This window comes from Balaenoptera acutorostrata, assembly GCF_949987535.1.
Source record: "Balaenoptera acutorostrata chromosome 6 unlocalized genomic scaffold, mBalAcu1.1 SUPER_6_unloc_2, whole genome shotgun sequence".
NCBI lineage: Eukaryota > Metazoa > Chordata > Mammalia > Artiodactyla > Balaenopteridae > Balaenoptera > Balaenoptera acutorostrata.
This window is the reverse complement of record NW_026645491.1, coordinates 210,957-231,162: the sequence shown is the minus strand read 5'-3', so window position 1 is coordinate 231,162 and position 20,206 is coordinate 210,957. Positions and strand designations below refer to the sequence as shown.

General features: G+C 41.9%; 1 protein-coding gene across 14 annotated transcripts in view; it reads left to right on the top strand.

Moving 5' to 3' along the window:
• Positions 1-9,248: 9,248 nt before the first annotated feature.
• The window catches only part of LOC130706597 (dihydropyrimidinase-like), a 115,039-nt gene continuing 104,081 nt past the window's right edge, over positions 9,249-20,206 (top strand). For all 14 annotated transcript variants that reach the window (XR_009006789.1, XR_009006797.1, XR_009006793.1 and 11 more), the window contains exon 1: positions 9,249-9,561. Coding sequence is in view for 6 of the 14 variants with exons in the window: in XM_057539254.1 (XP_057395237.1) it covers positions 9,304-9,561 (258 nt within the window). In the remaining 8 variants the exon portion in view is untranslated. The remainder of the gene's footprint in view (positions 9,562-20,206) is intronic.

Sequence of the window (20,206 nt, the reverse complement as noted above, 5' to 3'; positions counted from 1 at the left end):
ATAACAGCAGTGGTTGGGGGGATTAAATGAGAGTTAATGAGGATTAGTGAGTTAAAATAGTGTCAGGTGAGTGCTCGGTAAACGATCAATGTGGCTACAGTTGATGATGGTCAGGTTATCAATGCACTGCTCACCCTGCTCTCTTCCAGCAGCAACTCTGTTTATGTCTTGGGCTTTCCTATAAGATTTCATTTGAACAAAGGGTTTTGAGAGTTAATAAAATTTAGAAACCAGTGCTAGAACATGACAAGACTAAGTTGCCGTATGCTAATCTAGGGCACATATGGTTTACTGATCATGAAGTGCCTTGAAAAGAATTTACAGAGTGATTTCAAGTAACGATACTGAGATGTCAATTGGAGTGGATTTTCCCACGTGCTGGAGGGAGGCTAAAGCCCAAGGAAGCTTAAGATCCTCCAAAAAAGGGATATGTAAGCTTTACTAAGGAGAAATAATAGAGTGTGGTGGGAAAGCATGGACTCTGAAGTCAGACACATAACAGTTTGACTCCTGGCTCTGCTACTTTAGGAGTTTTATAACTGAATAAATCACTTGATCTCAGTAAGCCTTGTTGTGTCATCTGAAAAATGGGCTAACATCCAGGCTTGAGGGTTACTGTAAGGATTAAACTAAAGAAAGAAATAAGAGGTTGAAATAAATTTTAATTGTGATTATTACAGACTCATTTTCAAAGAAAAATGACCTTTTTTTCGAGCTCCCCTCCACTGAGTGTTATGCATTTTGTATATTAGTAGAGCTTTCTTTAAGAGCATATTTCTTACAGTAATCATTCTCCTGTTTTCTTGATTACAGGGCAACTTATGGCTGTATCTCAATGAAAAGTAGATTCACTAAACAAAGGCAGAGTGGCATCTTGGCACAGACGTCTTTATTTTATTATAAAAAGGCCAAAATGGTGGACTTCCATAGAGCCCCAGACCAAGAAAGATGTGGCTACAACCTATGGACTTCGTAACATACGTTGAGCGAGTATAAATAAAAGACATACAGAGAAGTGATTTCTATTAAAACATTATAGTAACAAACAATATTAAAAACACTTTTCTCAATTTCACTACAGTATCAAATTTCACTTGAATATTTATACTTCTCTCATCTGCTGAGCTCTGATTTCAAGGAGCATAGAAATTCCTTATCTAATTTGGCTTTTAGATTTAGTTTTTACTTACCTTAAATATAGACTTTGTTATTGTGCATTGTGTAAATTTCAACTTCACTGGGTTCTTATTACTTTCCTTGGGTTGGAACTTACATTATTGCTGTTTTCGATGGAGATTTCACCATACAACATAATTTCCATTTCTCTAGCTCATGAGTTGCCATTAGAGATGTTAGCCAAGTGCACAAAGCAATTCTTCGTAACCGTTTCCTAGATTTGGAATGAAAATAAGCATCCATGTTTAGAGTACTTCCTGAGAACCAACCACAGTACTAGATATATCACACTTTGTTTACCCATTTATCAAATGATGTTTTTTTGAGTTATTTCTCCTTTCTGACTATTAAGAATAATGCTACTATAAACATTCATGTACAAGTTTTTGGGTATATACCTAGGAGTAGAATTTCTGGGTCATAGGGTAACTCTATTTAACTTTTGAGGCACTGCCAAACCACTTCCCACTGTAACTGTACATTTCATTCCTACCAGCAATGTATGAGGGTTTCAATTTCTCCACATCCTTGCAATGTGAAAATATAATACAGCAAAGAGTCATATTGCTTCCAATCCCAATGAGAAAGGCACTTCCTGAAGCTTCTGCTGATGTTTGAGAGGATAAGACCTACCCCACAGATTTGTTCTGAGGATTAGAAATGAAGTACATCAGGTACACAGTGAACTCTTCTTAGACGTCACCATGGTCTGTGATAGGTTTTTGAATACAAAAATAAATACCATGCAGTTTTCATTTTCCAGAAGCTCACAGATTAGTGCCCTTAAGTACAGTTACACAACAGACGGGTAGTTGGTATTATCCTTGACCTGAAATCACATTTTCACTGTGCTTGCCTTGTCTAATACTAAAGACCTCTCACAGCAAGCAGAACAGTAAGTTTCTCCCAAGACGTATTTGTTTAAGATGAACAAAAGTTTTAATAAAGAAGGAAGATATACAAATCTAGTCCCTTCCAGTTACATTAGAGAAATGAAGTATAAAATGAGATGGCACAGACAGTGCAGAGACAGAAAGGTTCTAATTCAGAGGGTGTGGGCCCCGGTGGGACAAGTGCAGGTAAAAGGGGCAGCACCTTGACTACTGTCTCTCTCTATCTTATGGTCTTCCTTTTACACTGATGCCTCCAACATCTGGGGCATCAGTCTCGACACTGTCCTGTCTACATAACTGTAAACAGTGTCATGAGGGCTCCAGAACGGCACCTGCTGTCCCTGCTTCAGCCCCAACTGTGGTCACGCTCAGGACCTCCCAGGATTCCTGGAAAAGTTGAGGTAAATCCTAGTAAGGTCCGCCTCTGAATCTTTTCAGCTTTAGACCTTGACAGCATCAACAGCAGGGCATAGGAAGAGTTTTACTAAGTGGCAGAACCGAAGTGGAACTCTCCAGAAGATACCCAGCAACTTACTTTGTTTCCATGTCTCAAGTCAACAAAATACAAAAGACTGAAAGTAGATCAGTGGTTGCCAGGGGCCAGGACTGGGGGAAGAGGATTGACTGCAAAGGGGCACCCGGAAACTTTTCTGAGTGATGGAAATATCTTCTATCTTGATTGTGGTGGTGGTTACATGACAGCGTGTTTCTGTCAAAATTCATAGTACTGTACACTTGAAAAGATGGATTTTGCTCTATGTGCTTTACTTTAATTTTTGTCAAGAAATTAAATATATAAAATGCTTATTCAAACCCTCTTTGGTCTGTGTAGCAAAGTCCAAGTAATTTTTTTAATGATTTACTCTTGACTCTTAAAAAAATAAAACTTTCTCAAAATGAAATCTCAGAGATGGTGGTTTCTGCACTCTCATGTTCATTGCAGCATTGTTTCCAATAGCCAAAACATAAAAGTGTCCATTAACAGATGAATGGATAAAAATGTGGCGCATATATATATATATATATATATATATATATATATATATATATATATATATATATATTGTGTGTGTGTGTAAAATTAATACACAGAAACCTCAATCAAATACAGCTGGGAGACCAGAGGGGGGGCTCTCACCTCCTGCACCTATAGCAGAGCCCCGCAGGAATAATGACTCCTCCTCATTCCTGGCAAGGACTCAGCCAATGAAAAGCCATGGACTCTTTGTTTACTGTAGCCCTCCCTGCTTCTGTTTCCCTCTCTTAAAGCCTGTTCCTTCCTTTGCCCAGTGGCTTGCCATGGCTGGAGACCCCAAACTGCAATGCTTTGCTGATCCCAAATAAACCCATCTTTGCTGGAGAAATATCTGGCAGTCTATTTGTTTCAGGTCAACAAATGGAATATTATTCAGAAAAAAAAGAAGGAAATCCTGCCATTTGCAACAACGTGGATGGACGGTGAGGATATTATGCTCATAGTGAAATAGATCAGAGAAAGACAAATACCACATATGATCACATATGATCTCACTCATATGTGGAATCTAACAAAACCAGACTCATAGAAACAGAGAACAGATTAGTGATTGTCATGGGCAGGGCTGTAAATGAGTGAAGGTGGTCAAAAGGTGCAAACTTCCAATTATAAGATGAATAAGTTCTGGGGACTTAATATACAGCTTGGTGACTAGAGTTAACAATACTGTGTTGCGTACTTGAAAGTTGCTGGAAGAGTAAATTTTAAATATTCTCACCACACACACGTACACAAAGTTGTAACTATGTGAGGTGATGGATGTGTTAACTCACCTTATTGTGGTAAACGTTTCACAATATATGCATATATCAAATTATTACATGTACCCTTTACACTTACACAGTGTTATATGTCAATTACATCTCCATAAAGCTGGAAAAAGTTCTTCTCAAGATCAGTAAAATAATTTCATAAGCTTGTGGATCTCACATTTTAAAAAGTGAAACTATTAATAAGAAGAAAATGCTAGAATAGAGAAATGAAACAGTTGGTTTTGCTAAAAATAATATCTAACAAGCACTATGCTATGGGCTTTACATGAATTATCTCATTTAAAGTGTACAGCCCTTAATGGGTTGCTACCACTATTCAAAAAACGAACAAAACAAACAGACAAAAGAAAACAACAAACCCCCCAAAAAAACACAAAAAACCAAGAGGCTTAGGACCATTAAGAAACTTAACCAAGAATCCACAGATGTGGACTTCCCTGGTGGTGCAGTGATTAAGAATCCGCCTGCCAATGCAGGGGACATGGGTTCAATCCCTGGACCAGGAAGATCCCACATGCCGCAGAGCAACTAAGCCCACAAGCCACAACTGCTGAGCCCGCGCACCACAACTACTGAAGCCTGCGTGCTCTAGGGCCTGCGTGCCGCAACTTCTGAGCCTGCATGCTGCAACTACTGAAGCCCACGCACCTAGAGCCCGTGCTCCACAACAAGAGAAGCCACTGCAATGAGAAGCCCGTGCACTGCAACGAAGAGTAGCCTCGACTCGCCGCAACTAGAGAAAGCCTGTGCGCAGCAGCGAAGACCCAACACAGCCAAAAAAAACCCCCAAAGAATCCACAGATGATAGGTGATAAAACCAGAACTCAAATCTAGATCAATTTGGCTCCAAAGTACAAGCTTTTTAATTTTACTTTATTACATTTTTTCTAATCAAGGGGGCGCTTCCTCTATTTCCTTGAGTATTATTTCACTGCTGAAATATAGTTTGCTAGGAAAGCTCAAAATAACTTGGAAACCGTGGCACAGTACGCATGAGGTCAAGGGGCAAGAGAGTTTCTGGAAGCATACATTAGTGCTGCTGGCAGAAAGGGCAGAAGAAACCTTTGAGCCGAGCTTGGTGCTCCTAGGCCATCCCTTGAGAAAGCAGCGTCTTTTTGTTCAAGGGGGGACACTGAGAGGCACTGTCATAGGCTGAATTACGGGGTGCGAAGATACCCAGATATCTTTCTAGTCCCTGGAACCTGGGAAAGTTACCTTACATGGCAAAAGGGACTTTGCAGATGTGGCAAACTTAAGGATTTATTGAAATGAAGAGATCATCCTGGATTATCTAGGTGGCATGTCCTGAAAGTTTTCCCCCAAGGCAGGTCAGTATTGGTATATTAGATCTGGACTCACTAAATTTGTTTGTTACAGGATGGAGCACTTTTTTTAAACCCTCATGACATTAGTTATCTGAGCAAAAACATAGACCAGCTCCCCAATATTTAGATAACAATCTGAAGCAGCTTTGCAGCCCCATGTCAGAAGTGCTCGAGGTATAAAGAGTGATGGATGTAGGAGTTCATTCCGGGATTACGCTCATCCATTTACGTAACCTGAGGCCCAAATGCAGCCAGGATTTGAACCTGGCTTTAGAGTTTGGACTCACATAATGAGTAAATTACAGGTTCCGGAATGAAAGGCTTACCTCCAGCATTTACTGTTAGGTGACCTTGAGCAGGTCATTTTACCTCAAAAGGCTCATCTGTTAAACAGGGAAATAGTATTTAGCTCAAAGAGGTGTTGCGGAGGACGAAGTAAAATAAGGCATGTGAAGCATTTGGCCCAGTACTGACTTGATTCAAGTACTCAATAAACCTTAGCTCCCGATGCTGGTATTGTTATTCAGGGCTATTATTTCGTCTTTCTGCCTGGGAGGTTCAGGGAAGAGTGCCCTCTGGAGTTGTGCAGTGGCCAGCTTTCTCTCTCTGGTCCTACAGAGACCACTGCCGGCTGCCAGAGAGAAAGATGTTGTCCCTGCTCATGACCGAAAGGTCCCACCAAGCATCGTCCCCCCATGACCTACATCTGGATTTACACTCTGTGCTTGGCACCCTTTCCTAGCACATCCCCTCTGCCTCAGTGGAGGGACCAGAAATAAAAGAGCCCCAAATCTAGAAGGCAAGTCCTTCTTGGTCTCCATTTCACTTATCTAGACCTGAGAAGAGTTTAGCTCTAGGACTATGCCAGGCACTCCGTGGATGGGCGTCTTGTCCCTGTTCACAGAATCACAAGACTTTTGAAAGTGCAAAGGCTGGGTCTTACGAGCTCTTGAAACTTAGCTCCTCATTTTTCAGTTGAGGAGAGAGAGGCCCTAAGAGTAAGTGGGTTGCCCAGACTCACACCAGAAGCTTGCATCAGAGCCAGGATTAGACGCCTAATTCCCATCCATGCTGCCTACCTGCCTCTCCTATCGCTGATTCAGGTAGAACCTCATCACCCTGCCAGGGACTTTGATCCCAGCGAGGGTCAGGGGACTGGGGCTGCCCAGAGCCCCCAGCTGGGGCGCACTGGAGACGCCCGGCTCTGCCCCCTCTCTCCTTGCTCACTCTGGCTCACACACCCTCGTTGTCTGCTCTTTCTGCCCCACGGACAGCTTTTCCTCCAGAGGAAACAATACCCTGAAATCCCCTCAGAGCCACAGGGGCCTGGAGTAGGAGTGGGGGTGGGTTAGGAGAGTAGGGAAAGCAAACTCAGTGACTCCAGGGCTTCAGAGGACTGAAATACACCTGGGCCTGGTGGCTTTGTTTCCCCAAAACCCTGAGCTGCTCAGTGAAGGAAGTCACCCTTTTCTGCTCTGCCTTTCTGTCCCTTTAGACCATCAGTCAGGGCTGGGAAGGCCTTCCTTTTGAATTGCTCTCACCTACACTTCAAAGTAGATATGTTTCTGTGGGTTAAGCTTTCACAACCTTTGTAACCCTCCTTTAAAATGAGTCCTCTAAGGAGTAATGGGTCCTCAGACACACTTTGGTATGTTAGTTAATCAAACTGATTCTTTCTCCAGCAAGAAGAAGGCAAAACAGCAGGAGTCTTGCTTCCTGCCTTCCTCCAGTGCCAAGATCATCGTGTCTGGGATTACTTGTTATGCCCACTGAGGGCCCGTGTGTCTGGGTGCAGAGGTGGCTGAGTAGGGCAGAGAAAAGGGAGGTGAGGGGTTTCTGAGGACAAGCTTCCCCTCTGAGCACGTTTGCTCGCCTCCCACCTGGCAAGCTGGTGGACGACATCCGGCATCTAGACATGCCCAGCGTCTGGACAGTGGTGGCCAGAAAGGGGGAAGACACCTTCTTTCTGCGAGCTGGCTTTTCTCCTTAAACTTACCCAACACTCTCTTCTGTGCGGTCAGTGAATCTCAATGAGCTATTTCCTCCTGCTTCAGTGACATTCTACAAATCCCCTTTTCTGATCAAGTTTGAGTTAATTAAATGTGGAGAGTTTATGCTGCATTGTGTTACAGGGCATTTTGTGATATAAAGTGTCTGAGATAAAGAAACCTTTGAAATCATCATCTGAGCTTCAGAAAGGATGTCACAACCACCCTGACACCCAATCTTACTTTCCTAGAGTGCTGTTATGTGTGTAGCTTGGCAGAGTTGCATATTTATTATTCTTCTTTTCATCTTTACACAATGGTCTTTTGACAATAATTGCATAACCTTCTTGGGCTTCTTATTCCTGGCTTGACAGCCAAATCTATGGCACTTTATTGATGTTTCCTAATTTTTAATCATTTTGAGGTTTGTGTGATCTGAGACTTGAGGAAATTTGATACTAATAACACCTTGCATTCCACTATTAAAAATGCCATCTCCGAGGTCACATGTGACCGACCACCTAGTCCCCAAACTCGAAGTACCTTCCCATCCTCTGTCAGTTGATGGTTGAAAAGGACAAAAGAACCAAAGTAAACCAGCTGAAGCAAACACTGGAGAGTCTGAAAGAGGGGACATCAGGCATGGCTGGTTCCAGGAGCACCAACGGTGTCATGAGAACCCAGTTCCTCTCCATCTCTCCTTCCTGTTCTCTGTGTTGGCTCTGTTCACAGGACTATTCCCTTGTTGTCTTTTACTCCCTCCAGGATTCAAGTCCAGCAGCAAAGAGAAAGCCCCTCATCTGCTCAACCTAACACAAGTTAGGATCAGCTCTCACTGAGCACAGTTAGTCTTCTTGGGACCCGTGTCATCCCCGAACGCATCACCGTGGCCGTGAGGACTTCCTGCTGTGATTGGAAGTGCTTAGAGAAGCAGATCAGTCCCAGAGCCGGAGGTCCCATCAGTTCCACCCAGGCGAGTGTTCTGAGAATGCACGGGGAGGATTTCCTGCTAAAGAAACTCCAGTGACTGTTGGCAGAACGAGGAAGAGAATAGACGATGCAGCAGCATGCGTCCACCACGCTCCCCACGCTTCCTGCGGCATTCGATCTCGGTGCTCTTGAAATCCCGCATTGCCGTCTTCCCCCACGCAGGGCTCCCCGAGCTCCCTTCTCTCTCACGGCTCCTCCTCTGCCTTCTCTTCATCCTTCTCACCTGGGAGGAAGGGGGTGGTCCACAGCTGTCCAACCCTATCCCCTCAGCTTGACCACGTGGAGGTCACACTCAACTTGCCATCACCTTCTTGGCGCCTTTATCCAGCTGTTCCCTCACCCAGAGCATCGTCCCTCTTCCCACCCCTCCTCTCTCCATGTCCACGTCCTCTGCGTCCTGCTTCAGATACCTCTTTGTGAATCTTCCATAGCTAATTTCCTTCAAGGCAGAAATAAACTCCCCCTTTCCTCTCAACGCGTATCTTTAGCCTCTCTCGAAGGTAGAATTTTCTGGTTTCTTTATTGTTATCCATTGAAATATGTATGTGTGTCACTGTTGGCTCTTAGCTCCTTGACGACGAGAATGTCATTTATCTTTGTTCCTCACATAGTTAAGAATATTTAAAAGGAAATCCAGATCAAGTGGTTCTTCGGGGCGTGGGTATTTTCATTGCTGCTGGTGGTGTCTGTCTGTCTCCCTCCCTTCCTCTCTCTCTCTGCCTGTCTCTCTGCGTTTTGGTACAGACACACTCTTCATAAAGGGAAGAAATGAGGTGGATTTCTTTCCCCAAAGTGCCTTTTCTTAGAAAGGAAAACAAACGTCCCTCGTCTTTAAAAGTGCCTCCAAGATTTTTCCCTTCCAATGACTGGAAGGGAAAAAATCTCGGTGTACATCCAGGGTCTGGACGTACACCTGGATTCAGGTCGGTGGAACTTTCAGGTCAGAACCCCGCTGACCTCTGCGCCCGCCCCAGCCTTTCGCGCAGGCCCAGCCCCCCGGGGGTGGAGCCGCTCCTCCCCCACCCCCTCGCAGCGGGTCCTTGATAAACCTGGAGCCGGGCCAGCGCGCCCGCCCCGTGCCGCCGGAAGGAGGGCGGCTCCGCAGCGTGTGCGCCCCTCGCCATGGCGGCGCCGTCGCGGTTCCTGATACGCGGTGGGCGCGTGGTCAACGACGACTCCTCGCAGGTGGCCGACGTGCTGGTGGAGGACGGCGTGGTGCGGGCGCTGGGGCGCGACCTGCTGCCGCCCGGGGACGCGCCGGCCGGGCTGCGGGTCCTAGACGCCGCCGGCAAGCTGGTCTTGCCCGGCGGCATCGACACGCACACGCAGTTCCCCTTCATGGGCTCGCGGTCCGTGGACGACTTCTACCAGCGCACCAAGGTACTCGCCTCGCCGCGCCCTGCACCGCGGTACGCCCGCCGAGCCCTCAGCCGCCTCTGAGGCTGCCCCCCGGGGTCTGGCCGGGCCGGCTCGCGCCGGCGTTGCACGGGGGCCTGAGGGGGCGGGAGCGAGGCGCGGGGGCCTGAGGGGGCGGGAGCGAGCCTCGGGAGCCTGAGGGGGCCGGAGCGAGCCTCGGGGGCCTGAGGGGGCGGGAGCGAGGCGCGGGGGCCTGAGGGGGCGGGAGCGAGCCTCGGGGGCCTGAGAGGGCGGGAGCGAGGCGCGCGGGCCTGAGGGGGCGGGAGCGAGGCGCGGGGGCCTGAGGGGGCGGGAGCGAGCCTCGGGGGCCTGAGGGGGCGGGAGCGAGGCGCGGGGGCCTGAGGGGGCGGGAGCGAGGCGCGGGGGCCTGAGGGGGCGGGAGCGAGGGGCGGGGGCCTGAGGGGGCGGGAGCGAGCCTCGGGGGTCTGAGGGGGCGGGAGCGAGGCGCGGGGGCCTGAGGGGGCGGGAGCGAGACGCGGAGCCCCGAGCGGGGTCAAGGCGCCCACGCTGAGCTTCCTTCTTCTAGGTGGCCCTCCTCGGTGGCATCAGCCCGGCTTTGGCCAAGCCGGGCGCCCCCTGCTCACTTTGGGTATTTGTCTAAGTGCATTGCTGATGGCAGGGCATTCCATTGACACCCCCGTTTGCCAAGTGGGGACCTGCTGCTATGGCTGACCATCAGTCACCAGATCCACTAGCGTTTATTCCCCCTCATTATTTCCCTTTCTCTGATCAGGGTTCCAGATGAAGCAGCCAAGAAGAGGGGTTAGAATGTTGCCAGGGCAGGACATTCCTTCTCATTCTCAAGTTTATCTGTGCATGCCCCAAGACCCTGGGAGGTGGTTCTTAGTTTTCTATCTGTTCTTGGCCATTCTGGGATTCCAGTGTGGAGAGATTTACGGTTCCATACTTAGAAGGCAGGTTTTTGTAGCATATATATATATAGTCTGTTCTCACCATTTGACAGAACTTACTCACCAGTTGATTCTGTAGGCGTTTCTGTACTTAAAGGTTGTCAAAACATTAATAAGACCCAGGACTTCAGATGTAAAAGGTTTTATGGATAATCCTCCTCCTCTTGAAATATTTATAATAATCCAGGACATACCTTCTGGTCAATCATATCATCTAGATAAATACTATTTTTAGTTTTTATTACTTATTCAGTACCTATGGAGTATTACATAATGCAGTGTAGTCCAATTTATATATGAAATACAAATTTAAATAACAGAATTTGGTGTATAGTGCACCTTTATTTCTTTTAAACATAGACATATTTTAAGAGGTGAACTTTATCAACTTTACATGGACATATCTTTTTGGAAGTGGAGTATTAAGTTTGAATAGAATAAAGGTTTACAAATGGATATTGGCTAATATATGCATTTATATATATATATATATGTTATAAAAATAATTTTGTTTTGTTCTCTAAAACATCACATACATGTTTTCACCTTGGGAATCATTCCTATGTAAGTCAGTGCCTTAAAATATATATGCTAATAAACAATATTCAATGTGCTACAAAATAATTTAGTTAAATTTTTAAATGAACTTACCTTCTAGTTACCTCATTTCAATATTTATAGATTATAGGAATGAAGTACAGGAAACTGAATTTTACCTTATAGGGAACTTGCATTCAGGAGCACCATCAATTTTAGCCTGCAATGATTGTGCAAATATGTCTAAGAAAAGAAGCATGCACTTAGATGCAGAAATTCTTCCATCTTACAGCTTACAGTGTTTAAGAAGTTGATCTATATGCATATATAATAAGAAAGCTTTTAAAAATATGCCTTTGAAATTCAGTTGTTTATACAAATATTTTTAGGACAATAAGTTTGAAGAATATGACAAGAATTTAGAGCACCAAAGTGTTTTTTTTTTTTTAATTGCCAGGTGGTTAAACATCTTTGTCATAAAGCTACAGTAAAGGCACTCATGTGAAATGTACATGTGTGAGGTGTAAGAAGGGATCTCCTCTCTTGGTTACACTATTGCCAATAGCTATTTCAGTCTCGTGAATTCAAACATAATTGGTGGATGCTCCAAGCTTAGAGTCCAAAATCATCCACGTGTTTTTTTTTTTTTTTTTTTTATATAATGAATGTATTTAATGGAACTTCATTTACAGTTTTTTTTTTTTTAACGCATTGTTTACTTTATTTATTTATTTATTTTTGGCTGTGTTGGGTCTTCGTTTCTGTGCGAGGGCTTACTCTAGTTGCTGCGAGCGGGGGCCCCTCTTCATCGCGGTGCGCGGGCCTCTCATTATCGTGGCCTCTCTTGTTGCGGAGCACAGGCTCCAGACGCGCAGGCTCAGTAATTGTGGCTCACAGGCCTAGTTGCTCCGCGGCATGTGGGATCTTCCCAGACCAGGGCTCGAACCCGTGTCCCCTGCATTAGCAGGCAGAGTGTCAACCACTGTGCCACCAGGGAAACCCCCGAGTTCTTCAGCTTTTTTATAAGATAGCCTCAATTTAAAATAATTACACTAATTAGTTTCACTCAGTAAGAGAATGAGATTCTGTGCAATCAGTTTGTCAGACATATATCACAAAATAAAACAACCGAATAAAATAATTGAGCATCCCTTCTCCAAACCGTCTTCCTCTCTGTTGCGCTCATGTTCCCTCTTTCTAACACCTAATTTCTATTCGTGGCAAGCCCTCCACCTCGGGTGACGCTTACTGCGTGAGTCCCCATAAACCAGACGTCCATCTTTTCTTTCTTTCTTTCGATTACTTCCGATGATAAAGCCACTCCTCTGTTATTGAGGTGGTGGCAACAATGGAAATTTGTAGTGCGCTCCATCTTTTGTATGCCCTTCATTGAAGGCTGCTGAGTTGGTAGCTTCACGAAGGAGGATGCACTCTTCGGCATTTGTATGTGTGTGTTTGGGGAAGAGGGTTTTGTAATCGTTTTCATTCAAAAATAAATGCTGACAGCTTCACTCCAAATTAATAGTGTATACTTTTCCATGTCATCAATATTGACATTTGGAAATCTTATTCATTAGTCTGTGATCTGGAAGGAAACTATTTTAATGGCTCTTGGCCCTTGCATCTGTGATTCTCTTGTCATTGAAATCTGTAAAACATTGATATTAACTCTGAAATTGTATACTTTTAAACATTATTGACTTCCTGGGAAGAAGTCATATGTTAGAACCTTACAGCATACACTTCAGCTATAGAAAAACTATTAAGTGCTGTTTATTTAATTTAATAACACAGATCTAGGCCATTTAATTTTTTAGCCAGATTTATTAAGATATAATTCACATATGATTATAACTCATCCATTTAGAGTGTAAAATTCAGTCGTGTTTAGTATATTCACAGATATGTGCAGTGATCACGACGGTTAATTTTAAAACAGTTTTGTCACCTCAAGAAGAAATCCCATACCTATCACCCTACTATCCCCACAAGCCTCCTAGCCCTAAGCAATCACTTACTGCATTTTTGTTAAATCTCTAAAACCTTCATGAATCAGCACTTTGCTACAAATCTACAACTCTCTCTGCCACTATTTCTTTAATTAGAAACTTTTTTTTGAGCAGTGTTAGGTTTACAGAAATATTAAGCAGATATAGAGATTCCATTTATTCTATTCTGCCAACGCCCCATTCCCTTTTCCCCAATTATTAACATCTTGCATTAGTGGTACATTTTTACAATTGATGAACCAATACTGATATATTGTTGTTAATTAAGTTTTACATTAGAGTTCACTATTTGTGTTGTACGTTCTATAGGTTTGGATAAATGTATAATGACATGTATTGACCATTACAATCTCATACATAATAGTTTCACTGCCCTAAAAATTCTTGTAATCTACCTGTTCATCATTCCTCTCTTGTCCCTAATTCCTGGCAACCCCTAATCTTTTTAGTGTCTCCATAATTTTGCCTTTTCCAGAGTGTTGTAGAGTTGGAAGATTTTCTTCCATGTTATCTTCCAGAAGTTTTATAGCTTTGTGTTTTATATTTAGGTCTGTGCTCTATTTTCACTTAATGTTCGTGAAAGGTGTAAGGTTTGTTTCTAAATTCACTTTTTTTTTTTTTTTTTGCATGTGGATGTCTAGTTATTCCAACATTGTTTGTTAAAAAGACTATCTTTGTTCATCATATTGCCTCTGTTCCTTTGTCAAAATCAGTTGACTGTATATGTCTTTGTCTATTTCTGGGCTTTCTATTCAGTTCCATTGATCTATTTGTCTATTCTTTTGCCCATACCACACTGTCTTGATTACTGTTAACTTTATAGTAAGTCTTGATTTTGGGTAATGTTAATCCTCCAACTTCGTTCTCTCCCTTCAATACTGTGTCAGCCATTCTGGGTTTTTACAAACTTTAGAATCAGTTGGTCAATATCCACAAGATCACTTGGGATTTTAATTGGGATTAATTAAATCTGTAGATCAAGTTGGGAAGAACTGACGTCTTAACAATTTTGATCATCCTATACATGAACATGTAGTATCTCTCCATTTATTTAAATTATTTGATTGCTTTCATCACAGGTTTGTAGTATTTCCTCATATAGATATTACACATATTTTCTTCGACTTATACCTAAGTATTTCATTTTTGGGTGTTAATGTAAATGATATTGTGTTTTTAATTTCAAAACCCAGTTGTACATTGCTGGTGTACAGGGAAGCAATTAATTTGTATATGTGAAAAATGTATCCTGCAACCTTGCTATAATTGCTTATTAGTTCTCAAAGTTTTTTGTTGATTCTGTGAGATTTCCTACATAGATGATCATGTCATCTACAAAAACAGTTTTGTTTCTTCCTTTCCAATTTATATACTTTTAATTTCCTTTTTTTGTCTAATTATATTAGCTGTGAATTCTAGGACAATGTTGAAAAATGTGTTAAGAGGCGATATCCTTGCCTTGTTCTTTTTTATTTATTTATTTATTTATTTTTGGCTGTGTTGGGTCTTCGTTTCTGTGCGAGGGCTTTCTCCAGTTGCGGCAAGCGGGGGCCACTCTTCATCGCGGTGCGTGGGCCCCTCGCTATCGTTGCCTCTCTTGTTGTGGAGCACAGGCTCCAGGCGCGCAGGCTCAGTAGTTGTGGCTCACGGGCCTGGCTGCTCCGCGGCATGTGGGATCTTCCCAGACCAGGGCTCGAGCCCGTGTCCCCTGCATTAGCAGGCAGATTCTCAACCACTGCGCCACCAGGGAAGCCCCCTTGCCTTGTTCTTAATCTTAGTGAGAAAGCATCTAGTTTCTCACTAATAAATATTATATTAGCTGTAGGTGTTTTGTAAATTCTCATTCTTAAGTTGCAATAGTTCCCTTCTATTTCTAGTTTACTGAACGTTTTTGTCATGAATGAATGCTGGATTTGTCAAATGCTTTTTCTGTATCTATTAATAGGACCATATAGTTTTTCTTCTTTAACCTGTTTATATGATGAATTACACTAGTTGGTTTTCTTATGTTGAACCAGCCTTGTATACCTGGAATAAATCCCACTTGCCCATGGTGTATAATTCTGTTCGTACATAGTTGGATTTGATTGACTAATATTTTGTTCAGGATTTTTGCAACTATATTCATTTGTCTGAATTTTTCCCTTTTTTTTGTAATGCTTTGTATGCTTTTGGTGTTAGGAGAATGCTGGTTTCATAGAATGAGTTAGAAAGTATTCATTCTAGTTCCATTTTTAGAGAATAAGCATACATTTTCCCTAAAATATTTGTTAAAATTCACCAGTGAACCAATCTGGCCCTAGTGCTTTCTTTTTGGCAGGTTATTAATTATAGTTTCAAATCCTTTAATAGATACAGGCCTATTGAGATTGTCTGTTTCTCCGTGTGTCATTTTGGTGCTGGAACAACTGGACAGCTACATGCAAAAAAAAAAAAAAAGAATCTAGACAAAGACCTTACACTTTTCATACACATTAAATGGATCATAGAACTCAATATAAAATGCAACAGGACTTCATTAAAATAAAATAATAATAAAATAAAATGTAATGCCCCCGGTAAGCCTTTTTAGATTCTTAAATCATGTGTTTCTCCCTAATTATGCCTTAATTTCACCAGGTTTATACCTCTGCAATATTTATAAAAGAAATCTTGCATGTTATATGTACATGCCTATCAACTCCATTGGACTGTGACCTCGTTGAGGGCTGGTAGGATGTGTCATTCATCTTTGGTGCCAGTTCAACATTTGTTCTGGTACAAAATAGTAAGTAGAATATATCCTTTGAATTGAACAATGCAGAGTTTTTGTTAATTTAAAATTCAGTTTCACAGGCCTACAATTACTAAATGGTATAAGGACACAAAACTCTTTATAACTAAAACATTCACGAGTCCATTTATGAAATCAGTGTCCGCTCAGCTCTCCTTTGCTCATCATAGTGGAATTGATCCCCACCCACCAGGTCAGGTGTTTGATTAGTTCTTTTTGATAGGGGAATGGTGCCAATAACCACTAATCAAAACAATTGCAATGAAGTTGATTGCAAGGGAAATAGTCCCATCAAAGGAGTATGATTAGACTTGGTAAAAGAGGGGCAAAGGGAAGGGAGAAGGAAAAGCAGAAGTGTACAAGCAATCTCCCCAAGTAAGGGGGAAGACCAAAAAGAAGGAAGAGTGGGGCAGTGGTGGAGGTTCTCCCCAGGGTTCTCTCCAGGCAGACAGCGGGAACAAGCAGGGCAGGGAGGTGGTGGTGCGTAAGGACACCTCAGTGTTGTAGGTGTACGGACACCTACAGTATGGAGCTGCAGGCTTAAACTTTCCAGAATAAATCTCAGCTTTGGATAGGAGCCTGTTATCAGACCCACCCTCAAATCACTAGGCACCAACTATCCTATGGAAAAGGGCAGAGTCCAAAATTTTGATTAAAAATAATATATGAGCTTAAAACAAATATAAGCCTACATATTTTTAACAGAGAAACTTAACATATCTACTAGATATTGGGAAATCTGAGCTCTTATGAACCCAAATAAAAGCAGGGGAAAGATAGCAGAGATACTGTTTGAAAGTGACCGGTTTTTTGGTGTGTATGTCCATGCAGGTAGCCCTTACTTTGTGTGCCCATGGTTTGTTGACTGGTGCACATTGTGCTACTCACAATTGCTCCGTGTCAAAGTATCATTTTCATAAATTAAACTCATGACTCTCATGCAAATGTAAAATGAGTATATGGCACAGATTTAATGAACCCATTAATAAGAGAACTGGCATGATGGTAGTGCTGATTCAAAAGAACTAAATGGGGTGGAAGCTTTTATAGTAGCTGGAAGAATTCTTAAATAGGATTACTGATTTTAGATAAAAAATAGCTAATGTTCTGTAGGGAAAATCAGCTAACATTCTGAATTTTGGAAATTGTATTTTCCATCAGAAAGGAATCATTTGCATCCCTACTGAACAGACGTTATTTGTATTGCTATCTGACAGAAATCAAGGTACCAATTAACATCAACCCCTTCAGAATTACACCATACCTTTACCAATAGTAAATAACAAGTTAAACAAAGATGCAAAGGTACATGCCTAGAGATTCAGATAATCCGCAGGCAGGCCTGATAATCAAACCCTAGCATAACTAAGAAAGAACAGGCAAAAGTCCCTTTAGTTTTTTTCAGGCTTTTGGATCCTTTTCCTTAGCACCATTTTACAAAGGTTTTTCTCTTCCGTATCTTACTGATGTCAAGGAGACTAGAATTACTGGGAAGGGTATTCTCAGATATATTATCAAGTTATCCCATTGTAAAAAATACCAAAAACCAAAAAACTAATCTCGAAGCTATCCACATGATTAAAGAAAAACTATACAATTTTGAGTGAGAGCAGAAACTGCTCTTAGAAAGCATAGTATTAGTGAGTTCTTACAGGCTCCCAGGTAGCTATATCATCAGAGAGAAGGAAGCACCAGAAGAGGTATTTTACCCATGTTTGGTCAATACGAGGGAGTGCAGAATTGCTTTTGACACAGTCTAGAGGCTGACATTGATACCATGCCAGAGACCCGTAAGCATGTTGTGCTTTCTCAAAGGTCTTCTCTGTGAGCTGAGCTGCCTTCGAACTTAGAACATGAATTGTATGGTTTTACCCTGAACAAGATTCTGGAAATAGTTTATAAAATAATATCTGCATATAGGCCTCACCTTGGAGAGAGCTCATTACATTCCTGGGCACTGCAGTGCTACCAGATATCATGAGAAATAGAGGCAGGACAAGAATGCCAAGGGAGGGTTGCTCAGCATAGATGACTGATGTGACCATTGTGATGATTTGACCAACTCCAAAGTTCATTCCCATGTCACCACTAAAACATTTTTTCCCCTTCATTGCTAATGTCTGAGAGGAAATTTCTTTCCTCTACCCTCTTAGGTTTATTCGTAGGGGCCTGCAAAGTAAACTGACAAACGACAGAATAATGGAAGAAAAAACATCAATTATTTTAATGAATATTTTCTGTGTGAAAGAGTCCAACAGGAAGGAAGTGAAACTCAAAGAAGTAGTTAGACTTGGGAGCTTATATTCCATTTTTAAGAAAGGAAAGGGGGTTTGGAGGAAAGTGAGTAGGAAATGAATGGGGAAACTGATGGGAGATAAGCGGTATTTTCATAAGGTTTGTTTATGTAGACTCACCTCAGTGCCCATTCTCCACCTTTGGTGACAAGAGTCACTCTCTTCTTCCTGGTTCGGGAGAGGGGGCCCCGGTCTCAGGGAAAATTCATGCCCTGCTTTTAGGGAGAAAAGGGGAGGGAAGATTTCTTCCTGCATCTGCTGATTTTCAATTGCTTTCAGCTCAAAACCATATTTATGCCAAAGTGGCATTTTTTGAGGTGGCATTTTTTTTTAAAATTTATTTATTTTTGGCTGTGTTGGGTCTTCGTTTCTGTGCGAGGGCTTTCTCCAGTTGCGGCAAGTGGGGGCCACTCTTCATCGCGGTGCGCAGGCCTCTTATTATCGTGGCCTCTCTTGTTGCGGAGCACAGGCTCCAGATGCGCAGGCTCAGTAGTTGTGACTCACGGGCCCAGTTGCTCCGCGGCATGTGGGATCTTCCCAGACCAGGGCTCGAACCCATGTTCCCTGCATTGGCAGGCAGATTCTCAACCACTGCACCACCAGGGAAGCCTTCCCCAAAGATTTTTATTGTTCCTTTATAAACTTGCCCTCCCACCCCTCTTTGCTCTTCCCATCAACTGACCATTAGACATGATGCCATTAGACATCAGGTTAATTTGCATAGAGAATTTTATATAAATAGAGTCGTACAGTATATATTGTCTTTTACCTGGTTTCTTCCACTGCATAATTATCATGTAATTAATCCACATTCTTGCACTTATCTATAATGTATTTATTTTTATTATCCACTATTCTACTATATGGATTTACCACAGTTTGTTTATCCTTTCCCTTACTGATAAATATTTGTGTTGTTTCCAGGTTAGGCATTATAAATAAAACATTTGCTGTCATTAATCTTTTTAATTTTAGCCATCTAATAGGTGTGTAGAAGAATACCATTGTGACTTTTGTTTGCATTTCCCTAATGACTATCCTATAGAATAGCTTTTTATGTGCTAAATTGTGTTACATATATCTTTGGTAAAGTGTCTATTCAAAATTTTTGGCCACTTTTTCAAAAGGTGGGTTTTTAAATTTGTATTATTATTTTAAAAAATTAAAGTATAATGACACACAACATTATATTAGTCTCAGGTGTACACCTAATGATTCAAAATTTGTATATATTGCAAAATGATCATTGCAATAATTCTAGTTAACACCCGTCACCATACATAGTTACAAAATTGTTTTTTCTTGTATTGACAACTTTTAAGATTTACACTCTTAGCAACTTTCAAATATGCTATACAGTATTAACTATAGTCTCAGTGCTGTAGTTTACATTCTAATGACTTATTTATTTTATAACTGCAAGTTTGTACCTTTTGATCCCCTTTACCTATTTCATGCATACCACCATCCCCCACCTCTGGCAACCACGAATTTGTTCTCTAAATCTATAACATTGTTTTGTTTATTTGTTTGTTTCTGTTTTCCTTAGATTCCACATATAGGTAAGATCATATGGTATTTGTCTTTCTCTATCCGACATATTTTTCTTAACATAATGCCCTCAAGGTCCATCCATGTTATCTCAAATGTCAAGATTTCTTTCTTTTTTTATGACTGAATAATATTTCATTGTGTATATATACTTTTTTTATATACATTCATTCATCAGTGGACACTTTGTTTCCATATCTTGGCTATAGTAAATAATGCTGCAATGAACATGGGGGTGCATATATCTTTTCGAGTTATTGTTTTTATTTTCTTTGTCTAAAAACCCAGAAGTGGAATTGCTGGATCCCATGAGAGTTCCAGTTTTAATTTTTTGAGTAACCTCATACTGCTTTTCACAATGGCTATACCAATTTACTTTCCCACCAAGAGTGCAGAGGGTTTCCCTTTATTCCACGTTCTTGCCAATGCTTATCTCTTCTGTTTTTGGTGATAGCCATACTAACAGGTGTAAAGTGATATCTCCTTGTGGTTTTGATTCCCATTTCCTAGTAATTAGTGATATTGAGCATCTTT